This window comes from Schistocerca cancellata, chromosome 2, assembly GCF_023864275.1.
Source record: "Schistocerca cancellata isolate TAMUIC-IGC-003103 chromosome 2, iqSchCanc2.1, whole genome shotgun sequence".
In the NCBI taxonomy this organism is placed as follows: Eukaryota; Metazoa; Arthropoda; class Insecta; order Orthoptera; family Acrididae; genus Schistocerca; species Schistocerca cancellata.
Genome location: NC_064627.1, coordinates 860,535,407 through 860,558,468, shown reverse-complemented (window position 1 = coordinate 860,558,468; position 23,062 = coordinate 860,535,407). Strand labels below are relative to the sequence as shown.

Genomic DNA, 23,062 nt, shown 5'->3' with positions numbered 1-23,062 from the left:
ACATGGGAAAAACATTCTCTATGCTGATGACATTATATCCACTACTAATTTGCCAGAATTATTTGTAGAGAAGGTAAATGAAATTCTCTTAGTTGTATGTGGTGACTTCAGTATTAATTTTGTATGCGATTGTGCAAGAAAAAGGATGTTGGTAGATCTCCTAAATTCATATGATCTGATGCAGACTATAGACAATAGACAATATTTTTTATTCATTTTTCATTACTAGATGGGCATTCTGTTAGTAAAAGGGTGAATGGCCTTTCAGATCATAATGCACAAATTTTAACACGAAAAGGCTTTTGTACTCAAACAAATGTCACATATAATTACAAACTATATAGGAAAGCTAATCCAATGGCAGTAGAGAGTTTTTTAAACCTCGGCATGGAAAAAGAGTGGCAGGATGTTTTATAGTGCCAATAACATAGATGAAAAATATAATGCTTTCCTTAACACATTTCTCATGCTCTGTAAGAGTTACTTTCCATTAGAACATTCTAAATGGGGTACTAGCAGTAAAAGGCAGCCTGGGTGGCTGACTAGTGGGATAAAAGGATACCACGTAGAACAAAGTGGGAATAGTATCAAAATGTTAGTAGTAGTCACAATCAAGCTACAGTTGCCCATTACAGACAGTATTGCAAGGTGCTTAAAAACGTTATTAGGATGGCAAAGAGTATGTGATGTGCAAATCATCATCATCATCATCATCATTTAAGACTGATTAAGCCTTTCAGTGTTCAGTCTGGAGCGTAGCCCCCCTTATACAGTTCCTCCATGATCCCCTATTCAGTGCTAACATTGGTGCCTCTTCTGATGTTAAACCTATTACTTCAAAATCATTCTTAACCGAATCTAGGTACCTTCTCCTCAGTCTGCCCCGACTCCTCCTACCCTCTACTACTGAATCCATGAATCTCTTGGGTAACCTTGCTTCTCCCATGCGTGTAACATGACCCCACCATCTAAGCCTGTTCGCCCTGACTGCTACATCTATAGAGTTCATTCCCAGTTTTTCTTTGATTTCCTCATTGTGGACACCCTCCTGCCATTGTTCCCATCTACTAGTACCTGAAGATGAAATGGGAGATACGATACTGTGTGAAGAGTTTAACAGAGCACTGAAAGACCTGAGTCGAAACAAGTCCCCCGGAGTAGACAACATTCCATTGGAACTACTGACGGCCTTGGGAGAGACAGTCCTGACAAAACTCTACCATCTGGTGAGCAAGATGTATGAAACAGGCGAAATACCCTCAGACTTCAAGAAGAATATAATAATTCCAATCCCAAAGAAAGCAGGTGTTGACAGATGTGAAAATTACCGAACAATCAGTTTAATAAGCCACAGCTGCAAAATACTAACACGAATTCTTTACAGACGAATGGAAAAACTGGTAGAAGCCTACCTCGGGGAAGATCAGTTTGGATTCCGTAGAAATACTGGAACACGTGAGGCAATACTGACCTTACGACTTATCTTAGAAGAAAGATTAAGGAAAGGCAAACCTACATTTCTAGCATTTGTAGACTTAGAGAAAGCTTTTGACAATGTTGACTGGAATACTCTCCTTCAAATTCTAAAGGTGGCAGGGGTAAAATACAGGGAGCGAAAGGCTATTTACAATTTGTACAGAAACCAGATGGCAGTTATAAGAGTCGAGGGACATGAAAGGGAAGCAGTGGTTGGGAAGGGAGTAAGACAGGGTTGTAGCCTCTCCCCGATGTTATTCAATCTGTATATTGAGCAAGCAGTAAAGGAAACAAAAGGAAAATTCGGGGTAGGTATTAAAATCCATGGAGAAGAAATAAAAACTTTGAGGTTCGCCGATGACATTGTAATTCTGTCAGAGACAGCAAAGGACTTGGAAGAGCAGTTGAACGGAATGGATGGTGTCTTGAAGGGAGGATATAAGATGAACATCAACAAAAACAAAACGAGAATAATGGAATGTAGTCGAATTAAATCGGGTGATGCTGAGGGTATTAGATAAGGAAATGAGACACTTAAAGTAGTAAAGGAGTTTTGCTATTTGGAGAGCAAAATAACTGATGATGGTCGAAGTAGAGAGGATATAAAATGTAGACTGGCAATGGCAAGGAAAGCGTTTCTGAAGAAGAGAAATTTGTTAACATCGAGTATAGATTTAAGTGTTAGGAAGTCATTTCTGAAAGTATTTGTATGGAGTGTAGCCATGTATGGAAGTGAAACATGGACGGTAAATAGTTTGGACAAGAAGAGAATAGAAGCTTTCGAAATGTGGTGCTACAGAAGAATGCTGAAGATTAGATGGGTAGATCACATAACTAATGAGAAAGTATTGAATAGGATTGGGGAGAAGAGAAGTTTGTGGCACAACTTGACCAGAAGAAGGGATCAGTTGGTAGGACATGTTCTGAGGCATCAAGGGATCACCAATTTAGTATTGGAGGGCAGCGTGGAGGGTAAAAATCGTAGGGGGAGACCAAGAGATGAATACACTAAGCAGATTCAGAAGGATGTAGGTTGCAGTAGGTACTGGGAGATGAAGAAGCTTGCACAGGGTAGAGTAGCATGGAGAGCTGCATCAAACCAGTATCAGGACTGAAGACCACAACAACAACAACAACAACAGTACCTGCAATCATCCTACCTACTTTCATATCCGTAACCTCAACCTTGTTGATAAGGTAACCTGAATTCACCCAGCTTTCGCTCCCATAAAACAAAGTTGGTCGAAAAATTGAACGGTGCACAGATAACTTAGTCTTGGTACTACTGACTTCCTTCTTGCAGAAGAGAGTAGATCGTAACTGAGTGCTCACTGCATTAGCTTTGCTACACCTCACTCCCAGTTCTTTCACTATGTTGCCATCCTGTGAGAATATGCATCCTAAGTACTTGAAACCGTCCACCTGTTCTAACTTTGTTCCTCCTATTTGGCACTCAATTCGTTTATATTTCTTTCCCACTGACATTACTTTCGTTTTGGAGATGCTAATCTTCATACCATAGTCCTTACATTTCTGATCTAGCTCTGAAATATTACTCTGCAAACTTTCAATCGAATCTGCCATCACAACTAAGTCATCCGCATATGCAAGACTGCTTATTTTGTGTTCACATATCTTAATCTCACCCAGCCAGTCTATTGTTTTCAACATATGATCCATAAATAACATGAACAACAGTGGAGACAGGTTGCAGCCTTGTATTACCCCTGAAACTACTCTGAACCATGAACTCAATTTACCGTCAACTCTAACTGCTGCCTGACTATCCATGTAAAGACCTTTAATTGCTTGCAAAAGTTTGCCTCCTATTCCATAATCTTGTAGAACAGACAATAACTTCCTCCTAGGAACCCGGTCATATGCCTTTTCTAGATCTATAAAGCATAGATACAATTCCCTGTTCCACTCATAACACTTCTCCATTATTTGCCGTAAGCTAAAGATCTGGTCCTGACAACCTCTAAGAGGCCTAAACCCACACTGATTTTCATCCAATTGGTCCTCAACTAATACTCGCACTTTCCTTTCAACAGTACCTGAGAAGATTTTACCCACAATGCTGATTAAAGAGATACCTCTGTAGTTGTTACAATCTTTTCTGTTTCCATGTTTAAAGATTGGTGTGATTACTGCTTTTGTCCAGTCTGATGGAACCTGTCCCAACTCCCAGGCCATTTCAGTTATCCTGTGTAGCCATTTAAGACCTGACATTCCACTGTATTTGATGAGTTCCGACTTAATTTCATCCACCCCAGCCGCTTTATTGCACTGCAATCTATTGACCATTTTTTCCACTTCCTCAAATGTGATCCTATTTCCATCATCATTACTATCCCATTCTACCTCGAAATCTGAAACATTACTGATCGCATTTTCACCTACATTGAGCAACTCTTCAAAATATTCCCTCCATCTGCCCAAGGCATCCACAGGATTCACCAGCAGTTTTCCTGACCTGTCCAAAATACTTCCCCTTTCGAAGACTGCTAATTAAACTTCAGAATGGTTTTCCTGCAGCTTGACCCATAGTCTCCAACCTATTTCCAAAGTCTTCCCACGATTTCTTCTTGGATGCTGCAATTATCTGTTTGGCTTTGTTTCTTTCTTCAACATAACTTTCTCTGTCTGCCTGGGTTCTGGTATGTAGCCATTTTTGATACGCCTTCTTTTTCCTTTTACAGGCTGCCTTGACTGTATCATTCCACCAAGCTGTTTGCTTCATCCTACTTTTACACACTACTGTTCCAAGACATTCCTTAGCCACTTCTAGTACTGTGTCCTTGTACCTTGTCCATTCCCTTTCCAATGACTGTAATTGACTACATTCAACTAACTGGTACCTTTCTGAGATCGCTGTTATGTACTTGTGCCTGATTTCCTTTGCCTGATTTCCTTATCCTGAAGTTTCTCCACTCTTATCCTCCTACATATGGACCTGACCTCCTGCACTTTCGGCCTCACAATCCCAATTTCACTGCAGATTAAATAATGATCAGTGTCATCAAAGAATCCCCTGAATACACGTGTGTCCCTCACAGTCTTCCTGAATTCATGATCTGTTATTATATAGTCAATGACAGATCTCGTTCCCCTGCCTTCCCAAGTATACCGGTGAATGTTCTTATGTTTAAAAAAGGAGTTTGTGATTACTAAGCCCATACTGGCTCAGAAATCCGAGAGTTGTTTCCCATTCCTGTTGGCCTCAATATCCTCTCCAAAGTTACCCATAACTTCTTCATACCCTTCTGTTCGATTTCCAATCCTGGCGTTAAAATCACTCATGAGCTGAACACTGTTGTTGTCCTTTACTCTAACAACTACATCACTGAGTGCCTCATAAAAACTATTCATCTTATCTTGATCTGTCCCTTCACAATGTGAATATACTGACACAATCCTAATTTTCTTGCTAGACACTGTCAAATCTATCCACATCAGTTGTTCGTTTACATACCTTATTGCAACTACGCTGGGTTCCATTTCTTTCCTGATGTAAAGCCCTACACCCCATTGTGCTATTCCTGTTTTGACTCCTGACAGGTAGACCTTGTATTCTCCCACTTCCTCTTCTTTCTCACCTCTTACCCGAATGTCACTAACAACTAAAACGTCCAGCCCCATCTTACTTGCAGCCTCTGCCAGCTCTACCTTCTTCCCAGAGTAGCCCCCATTGATATTAATAGCTCCCCATCTCATTACCATTTGTTTGCCAAGTCGTATCTTAGGAGTCCCTGGTTTGTCAGTTAGAGGTGGGACTTCGTCACCTCCAAAGGTCCGAGGCATTTTGCTCTGATTGTTGCCAGCATCATATTTAAAGTACCAGGGAAGCAGGTTGCTAGCCTTACTTGCCCCGAGTCTCATTGGGTTTTACCCCTAACGGCTGAGGGACTAACCGGTGGATTGATGTGCAAATAGAACAGTTAATTCACAGGATAAAATTAAAACCATGTGGTCTGTTGTGAAGGAAGTGTTTGGTCAACAGCACAAGGATGATGATATAAAGTCAGTTCGTAGCAAAAATATTCCTGTAACTGATAAATCAGATATATGTACAGTATTTAACAATCATTTTCTGAGCATTGCTGGTGAATTAAATAAAATTTTAGTTTCTACAGGGAATCATATAACTCTTTCTGAGTGTGATGTCTGAAATACTCCTCTGTGATACAGACAAGGGTGAGATTGAGTCAATAATTAAATCACTGAAGACTAAGGACTCTCATGGATATGATGGAGTGCCTAGCAGAATATTAAAGTACTGTGCTGCACATGTTAGCCCTGTACTTAGCCATATTTGTAACTTTTCCTTTTTTTTCTGAGTAGTAAGTAGTAAGTAATGTAGACAATTTTAGACCTATTTCTGTGGCATTAGTGTTTGCTAAATTTATTGAAAAGGATATGTATTTAAGGATAATTGATCATTTTATATCACATAATTTGCTATCAAATGTACAGTTTGGCTTTAGAAGTCCGTTTATCAACTGAAAATTCTATATTCTCTTCTCTCCATGAGGTACTGGATGGGTTAAACAAAAGGTTTCAAACTCTGGGCGTATTATTTGATTTAACTAAGGCATTTGATTGTGTTGATCATAAAATATTGCTCCAGAAGTTGGACCATTATGCAATACGAGGAGTAGCTCACAGTTGGTTCACCTTGGAATGTGGGGAGTAGCTCACAATTGGTTCACCTCGGAATATGAAGAATAGCTCACAATTTGTTCACCTCTTACTTTAACAACAGACAGCAAATGTCATTATTCACAGTGTTGAGAATGGCTGTGATGTTCCTTATTTATATAAATGATATGCCCTTTAGTATTATGGGTGACTCTAAAATATTTCTGTTTTCTGATGACACTAGCTTGGTACCAAAGGATGGTGCATGCAGCATTGGCTTGGTTCAAAACAGTGCAGTTCATGACATAAGTTCATGGCTTGCAGAAAATAAACTAAAGTTAAATCACAGTAAGACTCAGTATTTACAGTTTCTAACACACAATTCAACAAAATGCGACATTTTAATTTCTCAGAATGGGCATATTATTAGTGAAACTGAACAGTTCAATTTTCTAGGTGTTCAGATAGATAGTAAACTGTTGTGAAAAGCTCATGCTCAGTATCTTGCTCAAAGATTTAATGCTGCCATTTTTACTATTTGAGCATCTGAAGTAAGTGATCGTTCGAGCCTAGCCTACTTTGCTTATTTTCATTTGCTTATGTCGTATGGTATTATGTTTTGTGGTAACTCTTCCCATCCTAAAAGGATATTTTTGACTCAGAAATGGGTGGTTCCAGCAATAAGTGGTGTAAGTTCGTGAACCTCTTGTCGACCACTGTTCACTAGTCTGAGTATTTTGACATTGGCCTTTCAATACATACATTTTTTATTGTCGTTTCTTGTTAACAGTATCAGCTTATTCCCAAGAATAAGCAGATTTCACTCTGATAATACTTGGCGGAAATCCAATCTGCATTTGGATCGGACTCCCATAACTCTTGTACAAAAAGGTGTGCAGTAAACTGCTGCAACCATTTTCAGTTAGCTACCACGATAATTTAAAAATCTTAGCAGTAATCGATGCACACCGAGCGAGGTGGCGCAGTGGCTAGCATACTAGACTCTTGTTCGGGAGGACGATGGTTCAATCACACGTCCAGCCATCCTGATTTAGGTTTTACATCTACATCTACATTTATACTCCGCAAGCCACCCAACAACTTTATTGTTGAACCACGGTGGGTTTTTCCCCATCCCTCACAGTTTTACTCAGCACGTACCTGTCTGAAACGCATTTTATGATTGCCTTGAACTTTTTCCATAAACACTCAACATTGTCAGTGTAGGAACAGAAATTTTCGTTTTGATCTGTTGGGTAGTCTGAAATCTGCCTTCTATTACTCTTGCTAAACAGATAAACCTTCCTCCCTTTTTTTATTATTCTATTAACTTCCATATTCAGGGATGCTGCAACGGCCTTATGATCACTGATTCCCTGTTCTGCGCTTACAGAGTCGAAAAGTTCGGGTCTGTTTGTTATCAGTAGGTCCAAGATGTTATATCCAAGAGTCGGTTCTCTGTTTAACTGCTCGAGGTAATTTTCGGATAGTGCACTCAGTATAATGTCACTCGATGCTCTGTCCCTACCACCCGTCCTAAACATCTGAGTGTCCCAGTCTATATCTGGTAAATTGAAATCAGTGATTTCCGTAAATCTCTCTAGGCGAATGCTGGGATGGTTCCTTTAAAAGAGCATGGCCGACTTCCTTCCCCGTCCTTCCCTAATCTGATGAGACCGATGACCTCGCTGTCTGATCTCCTCCCCCAAACAACCCATCCCTAATCCATGCACTTTCAAATCAGAATTCAAGAGTTTCTTCATGGGTCACTCCTTATATTCTGTCAAGTAGTTCCTTGAAAAATTAAGCTGATTCTTATGTTATATTGTTGACTGTGTTTTCTGATACTTATGGCTTGACTTTTTTTGGGTTCATAAACATTTTATTTTTATCTGTTAATACTCTTGTGTTGTAATTTCATGTACTGACACATTCCATGACCTTGGAGATTTGCTCCTCAGTATGGTCCTTCGGAATTTGACGTGTGAATAAATAAAAAAAACATTTACAATTGGGTAGAATGTAATAAGTTAACATTCAACTTAAAGAAAACAAATATTATGAACTTCAATAATAATAGGGGAAACAACTCCATCACTTTAAGTGGTAAATCTGTAGGCAGTGTAGCAAACACAAAGTTTTAGGGATGCATATTGATTGTCAGTTGATATGGAACGAACATACAAAGATACTGGCAAAGAGAATGTCTTTGGTGTATTATGTTCTTAGGGCCCTATCATCACTATGCCAGAGAATTATGGTGACACACTATTCCTCTCTATGCTCAGTTCTTTGCTGGGGATCAAATGCACTAAACATGGACACAATTTTCAGACTGGTGTTAAGGGACTGTAAGAATAGTAACTAAAAGAACTATTTAAGAAATTATATATCCTTACTCTGCCAGATTAGTACATCTACCTCTCTGCTGGTACCAGGAAAAACATTAGTATTTCATTAATAGTTCTATACACGGTCACTGAACAAGAACTGTTTTGGACATTTATTAAAGAAACACAGATGAGAAACTCAAAACAACATTTTTAGTTAGGGATTAAAATTGTGTAATAATTTGCCCAAGAAGATAAAACAAATAACTAAATCCATTTATTTAAAAACTCAGTCAAAACATCCCTGTTAAATAATTCATACAACACATTTAAAGATTGTGTAGGGAACTCATAGTAGAGAGTAATAAAAAACTGAATTATTCCCATTCTACATTATTGAGATGGAAAAGGGCAGCTGGATGAGCAGTATTTACAATTTTCTGTTGTTTTTGGACAGTACTACTCCCTCTTTTTGTAGTGATACTGAAGTATGTCATGTTCTATAAAGTATGTTTTCTTTACAGGAAAATCCTTGCCAACATCCTGTGATAATTTTTCGCAATGTCAAATTTGAAGACCTGGTGGCTCTGATAGACTTCATGTACCATGGAGAGGTGAATGTTATGCAGGAGCAGCTCACTTCCTTTCTGACAACAGCGGAACTGTTGGCAGTGCAGGGCCTCTCTGAGGATAAGGGCAAGGAGAAGGAGAGGGACAGTAGTCCACTGCCAGAGAGTGAGGTGAGACCTCAGTATTTTTACTGTGTAGGTGCATTGTATAGACATCCAAATGCTCAGGTGCCTCTTTTGTTTCTCTCTGTTCTTAAGGCTTTCTCAGTATTTGTCCTGAGCTATCATAATATCCTTAAACTATTCTGAGCACTTTTCTACTTATTTGAACATTATACTGCTCGTGCATGCATTTAACATTAGGTGAAATTTATTTCTCATTTTTTTGTGTCATAACTTTTCTTGTTTTGTTCTGTTCTTTCAGACCTTGTTATATTTCACTTTTAGGCGATCCTCCATGTTATCTATCTGAAACCTGCCCAATTCACTGACCCATCACATCTTACTCTAGTCCTGTCATAGGCAGGTAGGGCCACTTGTGAAAGCAGCTATGCCATATGCCAGCACTTCTGCAGGTTCTGCACAGCATTTTATGTGGGCATGGTCATCAACCAGCTGTGTGCCAAAATCAATGGCTACCGTCAAAGTGTGGCCAAGACCAAGAGACAAAGTGGCAGAAAATGCTGCTGAGAATTATGCTAGAGGTCCATGGTTTCTTCAGAACCCATGCCGTCTGGATACTTCTCTCTCCACCAACAACTTTTATGGACTATGCAGATGGGTGCTATCCTTGTAACACATCCTTTGCTCCTTTAATCATCCTGGCCTCAGTTTCCTCTAACCCACTGCTTGCAGTCTTTCTACCCAACAGTCTCCCCTCCTCTGTCCTGTCACCCCCTCGCAGTCCACACTTCCATGTCATCATCGACATGCACCACACAAACTCACCAGTTCCATATCATTGTCGACATGCACCACATGAACTCACTGGCTCCTGTGCCCATTTGTCACATTCACAACCAATGCACAAGCTGTCTGCCCTTCCTGCATTCATATCTCGCACCCCTGTTACTGTCCTCCAATCTGCCAGTTATGCTTCTGTAACCTCCTCCTGCTTTTTCGCTTCTTTCTCCCTCTACCCACTCCACCCAACACAACCCCTCATGCCAATCCTCTTGCCAAACTGCAATCCTAGCATGTTGTGTTCAGCCGGCACAATGTAACTGTGTGTGTGTGTGTGTGTGTGTGTGTGTGTGTGTGTGTTGTGTGCTTGCATGCATGCGTGCGTGCTCGCGCTCACATGCACAATTTTTTATTTATTTATTTTTTTGCATTCGGTTGGGGGGGGGGTGTCCATAGGCACACTGTGTTTTATTTTCTTTATTTATATTTCTTTATTAGCAGTAGAAACACACAGAAAGTTACCCTTGTAAAATAATGAAAACAACCCCTTAATGCTGAGTGTCAGGAATTCGTATCATATCAGTGCAGTGCTAATAATTGGAAGGTTAACTGTGTCTTAATGCTAGTGCCGGTAGCATTCTGCATGGAAGCTACTGATGTTTCTGACAAGTGCTGCAATCTCCGAGTGTTGTGGGCACCTCTAAGGGGTGACAATTTTTTATTTTTATCTTTCATCTAGAAATTTATTTAGGTATTAAGGGGTTAAAAAGCATATATATTTTATTTAAACAAAACTTAAGCCTAAAACATTTTAAATCTGTTGTGATTATTATCATATTCTATAGAATGTTAGATTTGTAAGACCTGTACAATGTTGTGCAGCTTGCCATCTCCCATGAAATAGTGTTATTGTGAGGTTGGTTAACGAGTTTGCAAATCACTTTATTTTAAATGTAACTTTGTTTTTGCACAAATATTTTGCAACTACATTGTACAGTTACGTACAGTTATTTTTATGAACTTGTCCTCATGTGCATTCTCACCTGTTAGAGAATTACACACAGATACATGGTTATTTTTAATGAACTACACTAATAAGTTTTAACTTCATACTTCTCATAACACTTATGTTTTGCTTATATACAAAATTAATTTCCAAAATTTCTCGTAACTGGTGGTCTTACTGAAAATTACTCATTTGGCCTACAAAATGAAGTTCGGCCCTACCATTGGACCACCAGCCAAGACACACTGCATCCTTTTCTACATGTTGTGTATTACAATGAAAACAACACTAAATCCAGACATTCGAATGATATTGTAGATGCTGATCTTCAAATGAAAATAATGCAAGAAAATAACTATATAGTTCTTGTAATACACTCAGATAATGTTGCAAAAAATGAAGCAGATGTTTGCTTGAAAGACAAACTGCCAAAAATCATCAGACGAACAATGGCCAAAGAACCCGAGACAGAAGTCAACAGGCAATTTATTATTAAGTGATCACGAGAGCCTTAACAATTTTGCTTGAAAGCTTTACAGAATTTTTAAGAAGAGAACACTTAAGGAAATACCATAGCACCGCATAGGCACAGTCTAATTTACAGTGCAAGTGTTAATAAAGAAACATTTCTGTGGCTGGAGACAGTGGTCATTGTGTGTGTGTGTGTGTGTGTGTGTGTGTGTGTGTGTGTGTGTGTGTGTGTGTGTGCGCGTGCGCGTGTGCGTGCGCGCGCTGCTTACTTTAGAAGAAGACCTTTTGGCCAAAAACTCACATGTTTATCAGTCCTTTTGGTGTGCCTATCTGCAACTCAATATCTCCTGTGTGTGGTGAGTAGGAATCTTTGTCTTTTGTTAATATTGCCGTTGTTCCATCCTGGGTTTCCATTATTTGTTTGTTTATTTGTACCCATAGGGGTGGAGGTGAGAACTCATGACAAAATATGAAAAAATATATTTAAAAAATCTTGTAATGACCCATATTAGTATCAAATCAATACTTTTTGAGGCCACTGGGCTCATTGTTTGACACCCCAATGATGTTTGTCCTCTTGGATGGGAGAGGGGATTGGAGATGTATATCTGTAATGTCCAATGTTACCCTATAAATATACATGTGTTTAGATTCAAATTTTTTGTTTCCTTGAAATTATGATATGCTGTACCTGTAAATAAATTTTCTTCTTGGACCATGCCTGCGGAGTTGAGGGACTTCATTAGTGCTGCAGTTCTGCATGTGCTGGAATATGATCATCAACCAATTCATGATTTTCTACCAGTGAATACAAAATACTTCCTGTTTCAACAACTTCTTATATTATATCCCAATGTACAGTTTCACAGAAGTTAGTAACAGAGAACATTGCTCGTCTGTAAAGCTTGACATCACACTTTTTGACCGTTCTTTGGATGTCTTCTGCTCTATCATGAGACACTCAGAATTGTCATTGTGCATGCATTTATTTGGTGTTGCACCATCCTACTCCAAAGTGAGACACCAAATTGTGGAAGTTACACAAAGCCCATGCAAGTACCGCAACTCATGGTAACAATCCAGTCGCCATCTCATTTTGAAGATGCACGGTGTTGATCCATATACTTGTCACATGCAAAACAGATGACAAAAAAACAGCTTCATTATTATGAAAAGAATACATTGCTACTCAATATTTAGAGATGTTGAGTCACAGAGATGCACAAAAATAAGACAGCTATACATTTAAACTTGTGGCCAAAAGGCCATTTCATGAAATAAAGAACACACAGATATTCACATAAGCACAACTTATGCCTGTTGGCGACTCATTGTCTCCTCTATATGGTGAGTAGCAATCTACGCTTTTCATAATGTTGTTATACCATCCTGAACTTTCCAAAAAAAGCTTTCTATATCTAACCACTAAATTATCATATGATTTAATGATTGTGACCATCACTCATCACCTAAGTAGATATAGAGTTGCACATACCCGAGTGATAGGTTACACCACAAATGGATGAAGCAGTTGCTACCAAACTTAGCACATACAAAATGATGATGTTGAGTGTGACAATATTGAGCTAAAGGTATAACTTAGGAATGCCAGAGCAATTTCACCCAAATTTTGTATACACATCAGTCATTTTTTGTATAAAAATATTGTGAGAGTAAAGTACCCCTATTAACCGTAAGATTGAGGTTGGTAATGAGATGGGATGACGTGTAAAAATGTTCCACTACAATCCATTGGTATTTCTTTCCTGCAATTGGTTAACTTGCGGTACTTTAAAAGTATGAAGTAAAGTGAAGTGCAACCTGTCTCTTAACTTTTGTTGCTCAGTGAGTCAAACAGTAGCAAGCCAATAATTTTGTCAGCACATTTTGTGTCAAAGATTGTGTCACATGGCACGATATCTCAGATACATTTAACATCCTTTCTCGAGTCATAAATTGTAAAACAGTGGAGAATCGTACAGCTGCCTGTGTGAGGTACTGGGTGTTTCAAAATGAATAAGGAGGTTTTACAGCTTTTTAGCATTTACTGCATTTATCTTGCAATTATAAATTATAATTCAGATGAAAGAGAGCAACTCAGTTTTTCTTACAAGTATTCAGTATGAGCACCATTCATCTCATGACACATACACAGGGTGTATATGACCCGGGACAACTGGGAGATCCGGGAAAAACCCGGGAATTTTTTCATCCAGGAGAAAACTGGGAAAAACCCGGGAACTTTTTAGAATTCCGGGAATTTTTCGTTGTTTTAGTTTTCAGTTAAATTTTTGTGATTTTGACTTGTAAGAACCAATACTCAAACAAAGGATAATACTGCAGAATAATACTGCAGCAACAAAACATGAACAAGAGGGGGGGGGGGGGGGGGAAATAAAACTTTAGTTGCAAAGGAAATGCTCCATGTACTACAACAAAACACAGTGCTCCTACAAGTGTCTGCCTACAGCGAAGTGTGTCAAAGGCTTTAGGAAGACTATGCAATGCTTCCTAACAACAAATTGCCTCCGATGAACTTGATGTGACAGTTGTTTACATTAGATTCGTTTGAACAGTTGCGGACGGGCTGTTTTGTATATGCAGTTGAGTCGTGTATGAGTAGTACCTTCTCCCGCTTCTGGCTACAGATGTGTGGCTGGGTGCCACTATATAATATTTCCACGGTTTGGAAATATCGTAGATCCGGGGCTGATGCACAGAGCAGTCTGAGTTGAAGTGGGGAGTTGGGTAGTCTCCACGTGACCTGTATTTACGTTTAGTGATTTTGCTGTTTCCTCTTCATTTATTGATCTCACATTAAATGAAAACAAAACAGACTTCTGTGTCCGGGAGCTATCAAATGAATTAAAATATGTTCGCATAGTTACGGAAGTCTAAAATGTATTATTAGTTTCAGATTTTATTTCAACCTTTATGACAGTCAAGCATTAATCGCCTTGCAGCACAATTAAGTTTTTTTTGTTGATTTGTTAAAGAGATTTGGCTTTTATTACTCTTTTGCACTGAGGAAGTCAATTTATTTGAAAGGAAGTGTTTAACTTCACACTGTTGGTTAGTTTCTACTGTTCGCTGCATTTCAGGTGCACATTTTCCATCTTCTTGCTTTTATGGCATTATGCCATAATAAAGAACCAAACATGAGATAATACAGTACTGGTACTCAAGAAAATGTACATCCGAGTTTGAACATATGAACGTGTACTTTAAGCCAAATTATGCATTTTAGTATGGTTCACGGACTTTCGATGGTCTTGAAGTCTCCTCTGATGTCTTGTTTCTTTTATGACATAATGCAAGATCTTTTAATATTTTACACATACAAACATACGGGCTTCCTGCGTCATCGTAGCTGCACAAGTGCAGTGACACCTGTTATCTGGCACTCTCTGGCAACTGCTCAAACAAACCAGTTTCTAACAGGTCACGGGAAAATATTGCGAATGGTGGTTTGAAAAGTGTTAATTCCAAAGTAAATTTCCTTTTAAGCAAGATGAACTATATGCGAGAATGTACGATGAATTCCTTAAATCACAGAGCGTATGACTCTCATATAAAAATCAACTCTTCGAGGACGACCATCTAGAAGAATTTCGAGCCCAGGAGATCAGACATTCATGTCGTTATTAAAATTTTTACTGGCACATTTGTGTGATGTATCTTAAAAGTTTAACATGCGCAAAAAAGATCAACATTATATGTGGAAGCCTAGCTTCTCTTGCAGCTTATTAATCTGAGATACTAATATTATACGTAAAAGCTTTGTTTTTCTTGTAGCAACACTATGCATATTAATTTAAACCATTAACTTTTCTTATTTGTGTGTGCGTGCTACTTAAGACTGATCTTGCTATTGGCTGACTACATCACATGTCCAATGCTGTCATCAGCTGGCGAGATCACGTGACATGAACTAGGCTTACAAAAGTGCGCCGCAATCTCGATTTCAGTGCTTCGGAAAGTAACATATGGTGTTTGGTGGAATTTGAATTTATGTGTTCATAACATGAAAATATGTAGCATACATGTTGCTGCACATCATAGATCTTTCCAAAATATGTTTTTTCCCCCCTGAGTTTCGTTTTCTAAAGTGCCAGGAAATTCTACGTTGGTGTATAAAACCATAAACATCTCATGGATTGACACATTTTACAGTGCCGAGGAAAAGTATACTGTCACTTTACATGGAAAAAGTGTATTTTCACCCAGAAGAAAGTGTATTTTCAACCGAGAAATCCGGGAATTTTTTTTTTCCTTGTCCATGTATACGTCCTGATATAGAGTCCATAAATGAGTTCTTCCCAAACCTTGATCACTCCTGTTTTCTTAAGTCAGGTAGATCAGCGAGGGGACATGCACATGATCCTTTATGAACTGCCAAAGGTAAAAATCGCATGGCGTCAGGTTGGGTGAATGTGGAAGCCATACAAAACAAGCTCTGTCATCTGTCCCCATGGGGCTAGTCTAGCATTTGGGTACAATGTTGTTTAACCAATCGGGTACTGAATTATGCCGAGCAGACAGGGCACTGTCTTGATGCCAGATAGTGTTCTGTGGTTCAGCTGCTTCCCATTGGGGAAAGAGCCAAGAGTTCTAGTGCATCAAGATAAGAAAAACTAGTTACTGTTACTTTACTAAAAAAAGAAAGGCCATAAACTTTCCACCGGGATAGGGCACAAAAACATTCCGCTTAGGGAAGTCTCGTTGCAGTTGTACCACCTTGTGGGGTCTTGCTGACCCGCAGATGTGCACATTATGTGTGTTCACATTTCTGTTTATATGAAATATCAATTTGACACTAAAGACGATGTGATCCAGAAAATCTTCGTCATGCAGTAGCATTTTGTTTGCAAAGTTGGCACATAAACTGTAGCCTGTAGGCTTTAGAGCTTGTAACAATTGCAAATAATAAGGACATAGTTGTAAGCATTTCCGTAAAAGTATCCACATAGTTGTCACTGGAATTGTTGATTCACTACTAGCCTTCCGAACTGATATCTTGGGGCTGTGAGTGAAACACTCTCAGTCGTTCAACTCTGTCTTCAGTCACTCTCGATCGTCCTGTACTCTTGCTTTTGCAAAGACAGCCAGTATCTTCAACTGTAATACCATCTACAGATGTTGTAATCACTTGGGAGATTACAATGGGACTAAACACGAAATGCACGATGCGCTGTAACAACAGATTCAGTCCTTGCAAACTGTAAAACACAAATAGCTTTCTTTTCACTACTCACCAATTTGCTATTAGAGCTTTCTAACGAAAGACGTTGAAAAACAGTGCATGCACACACAGGTATATGAAGATAACTCTTTGAGTTGCTCTTTCATTTGATGTACTAGGGTCATCTCAAAAGTCTCGCACACTGCGGATGGATGACAATTATGATGGCATGAGCAAGTTAAAATTCATGTCAGTTATGAGTGAGACTTTAGGTGTGATGCTAGTATATGTGTTTGTTGGTTCATGTGGCTATGTCATGAGTGATTACATTTTAAAATGGAAGCTGAAACTGCGTCAGGTCGGATTACGCGTAGTGACCAGTGTTCTTACATCAAAATCAAATACCTACCTGGAAACAACACAGTGGAAATTTACAATGCCTTGAGAGGCATATGGGAATAGTAGAGTGGGTCGTATTGCAGTATCTCAGTGGTCTGCTCTTTTTCAATAAGATTAGGTAAGCACTGAGGACAACCGAAGAAGTGGAAGGGCATCAGCTACAACAGACTACATCTCTTAGGTTATTGTTAATGAAATTTCAAGAAGATTGATCAAAAACCTGTGAGGAAATACATATGAGGCCAGAATGTGTCACTTCAGGTCACAGAATCATAATACAAAATTTAAAGGAAAGAAAATTGCTGCCAGATGGATTCCACATGATGTGAGTGAAGAGCAAAAAGCAGGGCGCAAAACAATCACAGAAGAATTGCTTCAATGTTATTCAAAAGAGGGAGAACAGTTTCCAAAAAGGATTGTTGTACTTGATTTGGTGAAACCTGTATATGAAATTTAACCCAAAACTGAAGTTTTGTTGTCACAATGTAAAAGTTCTGACTCCACGCCAAAAAAATTCTGCCGCCAACAATCAAAGGTGAAACTGATGAAGATCTTTGTGTATGACATGAATGGAGTCATAGCTACAAATAGAGTGCCCCAGGGGTTGTCTGAGACAGGCACATTCTACAAGCTGTTTCTGCAAAATGCTTTGTGCCTGAAATTACATCAAAGAAGGCCTGACATGTTTGCTGCTATCTCCTCATTTTTCGTGTGGTGAGCCAAGTAACAAGACAGCTCAACAGTGAAGGTGCCCATCCAGAATACAGGAGTTGCCAAAACGTTGGGAAGCTGTGATAAGCAATAACGGAGATTACATTGAAGGCCTGTAAAATATTTTGTAAAATAAATTATTTTCTTCAGTTCTGTCGTACAGTGTGCAGAACTTTTGAAATAACCCTCACATTGTTTAAAATTATAAGTTGAATTAATAAATACTATAAAGCTTTAAATTAACCCCAATATTCATTTTGAAACTCGTGGTACATGTGACATACTAATTTGCCATTGTAGGCGCAGGCAATAAGCTAGTTGGATATAAATAAGCTTCATTGTAATCTACACACTAAGCATGGGATGCATTTAAACTGTGAAGGAAAAGGTTCATAGCTGATCCTGTCAGAAATATAATTAAAGATAGTCTACAATGAAATAAAACTGTCTATGAAAACAGTTGGTTAACATCTTGCACTTGAGCTCGATGCTAAAAGTAACACTGGAAAGGGAAAATGTTAAAAATAAATCTCTTACTGTAATGCAAACAAATATTTGTTGCATTAGAATCAAAATAGTAGAATTAGAACATTTCCTGAAAATGTTGTTTTATGTCTGTCAGAACAATGGCTTTAAGATGATAGGCAGCATTTTATCTTCCTTGAGTTTATTCTGTTGGGACACTATGTGCAGACGAAAGGATGTGGGTTTTAAGGGAGAGGGTAAGGAGTCATTCCAATCCCTGGAGCGGAAAGACTTACCTTAGGGGGAAAAAAGGACAGGTATACACTCGCACACACACATATCCATGTGTATGTACGGATGGATATGTGTGTGTGTGCGAGTGTATACCTGTCCTTTTTTTCCCCTAAGGTAAGTCTTTCCGCTCCCGGGATTGGAATGACTCCTTACCCTCTCCCTTAAAACCCACATCCTTTTGTCTTTCCCTCTCCTTCCCTCTTTCCTGATGAAGCAACCGTTTGTTGCGAAAGCTTGAATTTTGTGTGTATGTTTGTGTTTGTTTGTGTTTGTCTGTGTGTCTATCGACCTGCCAGCACTTTTGTTTGGTAAGTCACATCATCTTTGTTTTTAGATATAAAACGTATAGAGAAACAGAAGTAAACACTAATTACAACAGTGCCCTTCTTATGCACAGTAAGAGATTGATATATTCCTGGAGAACATGATAGCAAGTAATTGTATAAGAGAGAGAGAGAGAGAGAGAGAGAGAGAGAGAGAGGGAGGGAGGGAGGTGGGGAGGTGGGGGTGGGGTGGGGGTGGGGGTGGGGGTGGGGGTGGGTGGGGGGTTGCTTTAGCTATCTTTTTCGCATGTCTGCATGAGATGTAAAAAGTAACACAAACTCCAAAAATCTCTCTTGCACACACAAATGCACACGTGTGAACTCATATCAACAGCACAATTCTTCATTCCTCACAGGGTATGTTTGGTCACTTTTATGTGGCAGTCATAAAAGAAGGGGTGTTTTGATGTATAGTTGCTTCAGATACCGGTGGAGATCGGGCCTGAACTACCACACAACAAATCCACCAATGTCAGCTAACAATTGCTCTCTAGTCATTACTGAATGATATATGTGCTCCGCTTTGCTTTTTAGTTGTTGGTGGTTTCCTTCTCTTATTTTGAAATGAGTGCAGAGAGCAATCTTACTCTGTCACAGGGTTTGAATTTGACTCTCATGTCACCAGATGGAATCAGCGATCCAGATGTACATTATTACATTGGTTCGGCCTTCTCAGGAGCACAGAACACGGATGTAGATTGCCAGCCCTGTGAGAGGGAGGTGTGGCTTGTACCCCCACTTTCTCTTATTCCCTCAACAGCCAAAACTCATTGTTTGTTTAACGTTTGTGGCTGACTGCCAGAAAACTGTCCGCTACAACATGAGTGCCAGAACGAGAAATAATAGAGCATGTATAAATTATTTGAACTTGTAATCTGTATTTTGCGAAGCAAATTTAATCAAATTACCAAAATTTAAAATTAAAAGCATTGTCATCGCCAAAAGTAGCAACTCCATGACTTTGGCGAGACAGCTTAAAAATAATTAGTAGGAACAATATTATAAATTGATTCATTGCTCCTTGTTGTTGGCAGATAAATCTGTCATCTCAGATTGAAATGTTCATTTTACACATGATTTACTTTTCACAGGATAGTATCCCTAAGGCACTCAAATGTTGTTCTTTCATGGTGTTTCGTAGGAACGTTTTAATTCTCTTGAGCATTGAGAAAATGTTCAAATGTGTGTGAATTCGGGAGGGGGTGTGCAGTCCGTGACATGGCGCCTCTAATTGCTCGGCCACTCCACGCAGCCTTGAGCATTGAAAAGTGCCGCTCAGCTTCTGATGTTGAGATAGGCTTCGTAATTAGCAGTTTCGAAACCTTAACAGTCTCACGGGTCACGAAGTTCACCCTCTAGAATCGACAAAAGAAATGGAACTGCTCCAGAAACTGCTCCCCAGGCCTAGCGTAGAAGACTTGAAGCTCACTCTTCAACCTTTTTTTTCCCCAGAAATATATGCGTGTCTTTAATTTCAAGGTACTTGTTTGGAAAATCTGTGATGTATTTGTCAAACTGATTTACATAAAATAATTTGGCTGCAATGAGGTATCCAGTGAACTGAAAATGTAATTTTATTTCAGAAAGAATGACATCAGTACACACTTCCAAAGCACCTCTTTTTTTTATGCCCATCAAGAATCAGTGGCTTCTGGGCTGGCATCATTTCATCATTTTCAAAACTAATCTCGTTAAGGATGGAGTCAATGTCATCTCTAATGTTTTGCAACACCGCTTCAAAGTTCTGGTTGTCTTGCGTCGCTGTGGTCAGTTTGGTTGTCTTCTTCTGAAGCTGATTAAAAAAATATGACTGCATGAGGCATTATCTTACAGAAAAATGATAGCAAGAAAATGAATTCGTTATCTTGCAGGCTTTGTTTATATGAACCAGCTTTTTCAATAGTAGAAGGTAGTTTTATGCTTTCACTTGTTTCAGTGACTTTCATAACAGTAATAAGAGTTTTCCCTGTTTTCAAAAACACCTTTTACTACTCGCAAATGGTAATTCCATCTCATCACACACATGGGGCAAGCTTTTTTGAATAATGCTATGCAACACTTTTGATCTCTCTGGTGAGTTAGAAAAGAAAGAAGAATTATCTGAAAGGTGTGCAAAAAAGTTACAGGCCTTATGATTAACAGAGACTGCTGTAGACATAATGTTGAACTGATGCACATAACAATGGATGTATTTTGCATTTGGATGTTTGTCTTTAGTTAATTTCTGAACCCCATTCAACTTGCCACTCATAACGTTTGCACCATCGTAACTCTGAGCTATTAGTTTTGCTCAATCATTGCCAATTAATGGTTGAATGTCTTTCAGAATACTCTCAGCTATAGTATGAGCAATCTGACTTTCTGCATTAACAAAGTTCCAAAATCTTTCAACAGGTTTTCCCTCAACAACATAACGCAAAACAATAACCGATTGAAATTTACAAGATAAATTGTGCATTCATCCGCCATTATTGCTACATAATTGGCGCGTTTTATTTCTTTACCAACGTGCATTGCAGTAGTTTGCTGTGAACAGTCTTAGAAATGCCTTTGCGCACTGATGCCTGAATGAGATGTACTTGAAGATCTTTGTCCAGTTCCGCAGTGAACAGAACTAGTTCACAAAAAAATCCCCTTATTTTGAGAGGCATCAGATTCATCATCTCCCCTGAGAGCCAGTTCCGAAGCACCACAGAACCGAATACAGTTTACAATTAAATTCAATATGTATCTATTCTTTTCTACACGTTTGTTGTGGCTGTCAATTGTTAGTCTATTTGTGAATCTAATTTCTGCTGAATGTTGGTTTTGCCTAGAAATGAAAGACTAAGCACATTATTTATGTGTCACTTTGACATTTCATTTTAGACCATATACGCCCAATATCAGTTATTCCGGTCATAAACCAATGAACGTCTCCCCCACATGACACACAACGAAAACAAATACAGCGTTGCTTTCTTCACAATCACAAATCCATTTCTTCTTTTGGTAAATTTCTGGATTGCTTTTTTGTTTACTGCTACAGCTTAAGATTTGAGAGTGGCCTACCTAGTGTTTTTTATCTGAGAGTCCTCTCGCTAAATGGGCATTTTTAATAACTCATTTACTTTGTTCATGTTTGCTTTTTTCACAGTCAACTGAATTTTTCCATACAGATAACACTGTGCAGACAGTTACATATGTCAATTGCCTGACCTCGCAGTAACTACAACGTATTTGTACAGAACTGTATTACACGAATGTAGTGAGTAGAAACAGAAATACTAAACCTTTTGTTTGGAAAACATGCTCAACATATGGTGAATACATTAGTTTTTTTTCTGTGACAATAGTGCTGCTGTTGTGAGATACACCCACATTGAAATAATGCCTCTTAGTTTCAAAATCTAAGGGCATAATTAGATTCAATTACATATAACTACTTGTAACGATATTTAAGGGAATTATTTCCATATTCAGTTTAATTAAGCATTAATTATCATTTAGGAATGCATTAGCATTAACTTGCAGAAAGATTGTAAAACTGGATTACAAGAAATCTGCGCCCTGATTTATTCTAACATGATTGCTAGATGGCAGATCGTGCTTCTATAGGTCCTGCACTTTACTGTCTCTGGCGGAAGGAACATAAAGCTCTGAGTCAGACTGGCTGTGGCTCCACCACCGCCATAAGAAGCATGTAGAAACCAACGGCCGAGCCTTTCACACAGTGCATATGAGGACAGATGGTGCCAATCTGGAGTTGCCTGCAAGCTTCAGAAAACTACCATGAGAGAGTGTCCAGCGAAACACGTCTCTTCAAATCAGAAAATACATACTCCGAAACAATGTTTTATGCACAGTTCACATAGATTTCTCTTTCTTTCTTTTTTATACAAGTGGTGCCACAGCACAGTGGCACTACCTCAGAAGCCACCCCTGGTAAATACATTTTCTCAAGACTTGAACTAGTTGTTATGAAAATAGTATAATCAAAAATCAGAATCATTACATGTCACAATTTCGACTTAGTATTGCCAAAACCCTAAAGAATATAAACAAGAACATTTTTTAAACAGTGGAAAGTCCAGGATGGAATAGCAACAGTATTATGAAAAGGATAGATTGCTACTCACTACATAGGAACATTGAGTCGCAGATAGGCTCAATGAAAAGACTACTACACATTTGAGCTTTCAGCCAAAAGGCCTTCTTCGGAAATAGAGAATACATGCACAGTCACTCAATAACAACTCACATACACATGACCATTGTCTTTTGCTGCTATGGCCCGAGTGGCTTGAGACAGT

General features: G+C 38.8%; 1 protein-coding gene across 14 annotated transcripts in view; it reads left to right on the top strand.

Annotated features, from left to right (window-relative positions):
• The window catches only part of LOC126162801 (broad-complex core protein isoforms 1/2/3/4/5-like), a 538,471-nt gene that overhangs the window by 38,522 nt on the left and 476,887 nt on the right, over nucleotides 1-23,062 (top strand). For all 14 annotated transcript variants that reach the window (XM_049919540.1, XM_049919532.1, XM_049919534.1 and 11 more), the window contains exon 3: nucleotides 8,972-9,187. In XM_049919540.1, coding sequence (XP_049775497.1) covers nucleotides 8,972-9,187 — 216 coding nt within the window. The remainder of the gene's footprint in view (nucleotides 1-8,971; nucleotides 9,188-23,062) is intronic.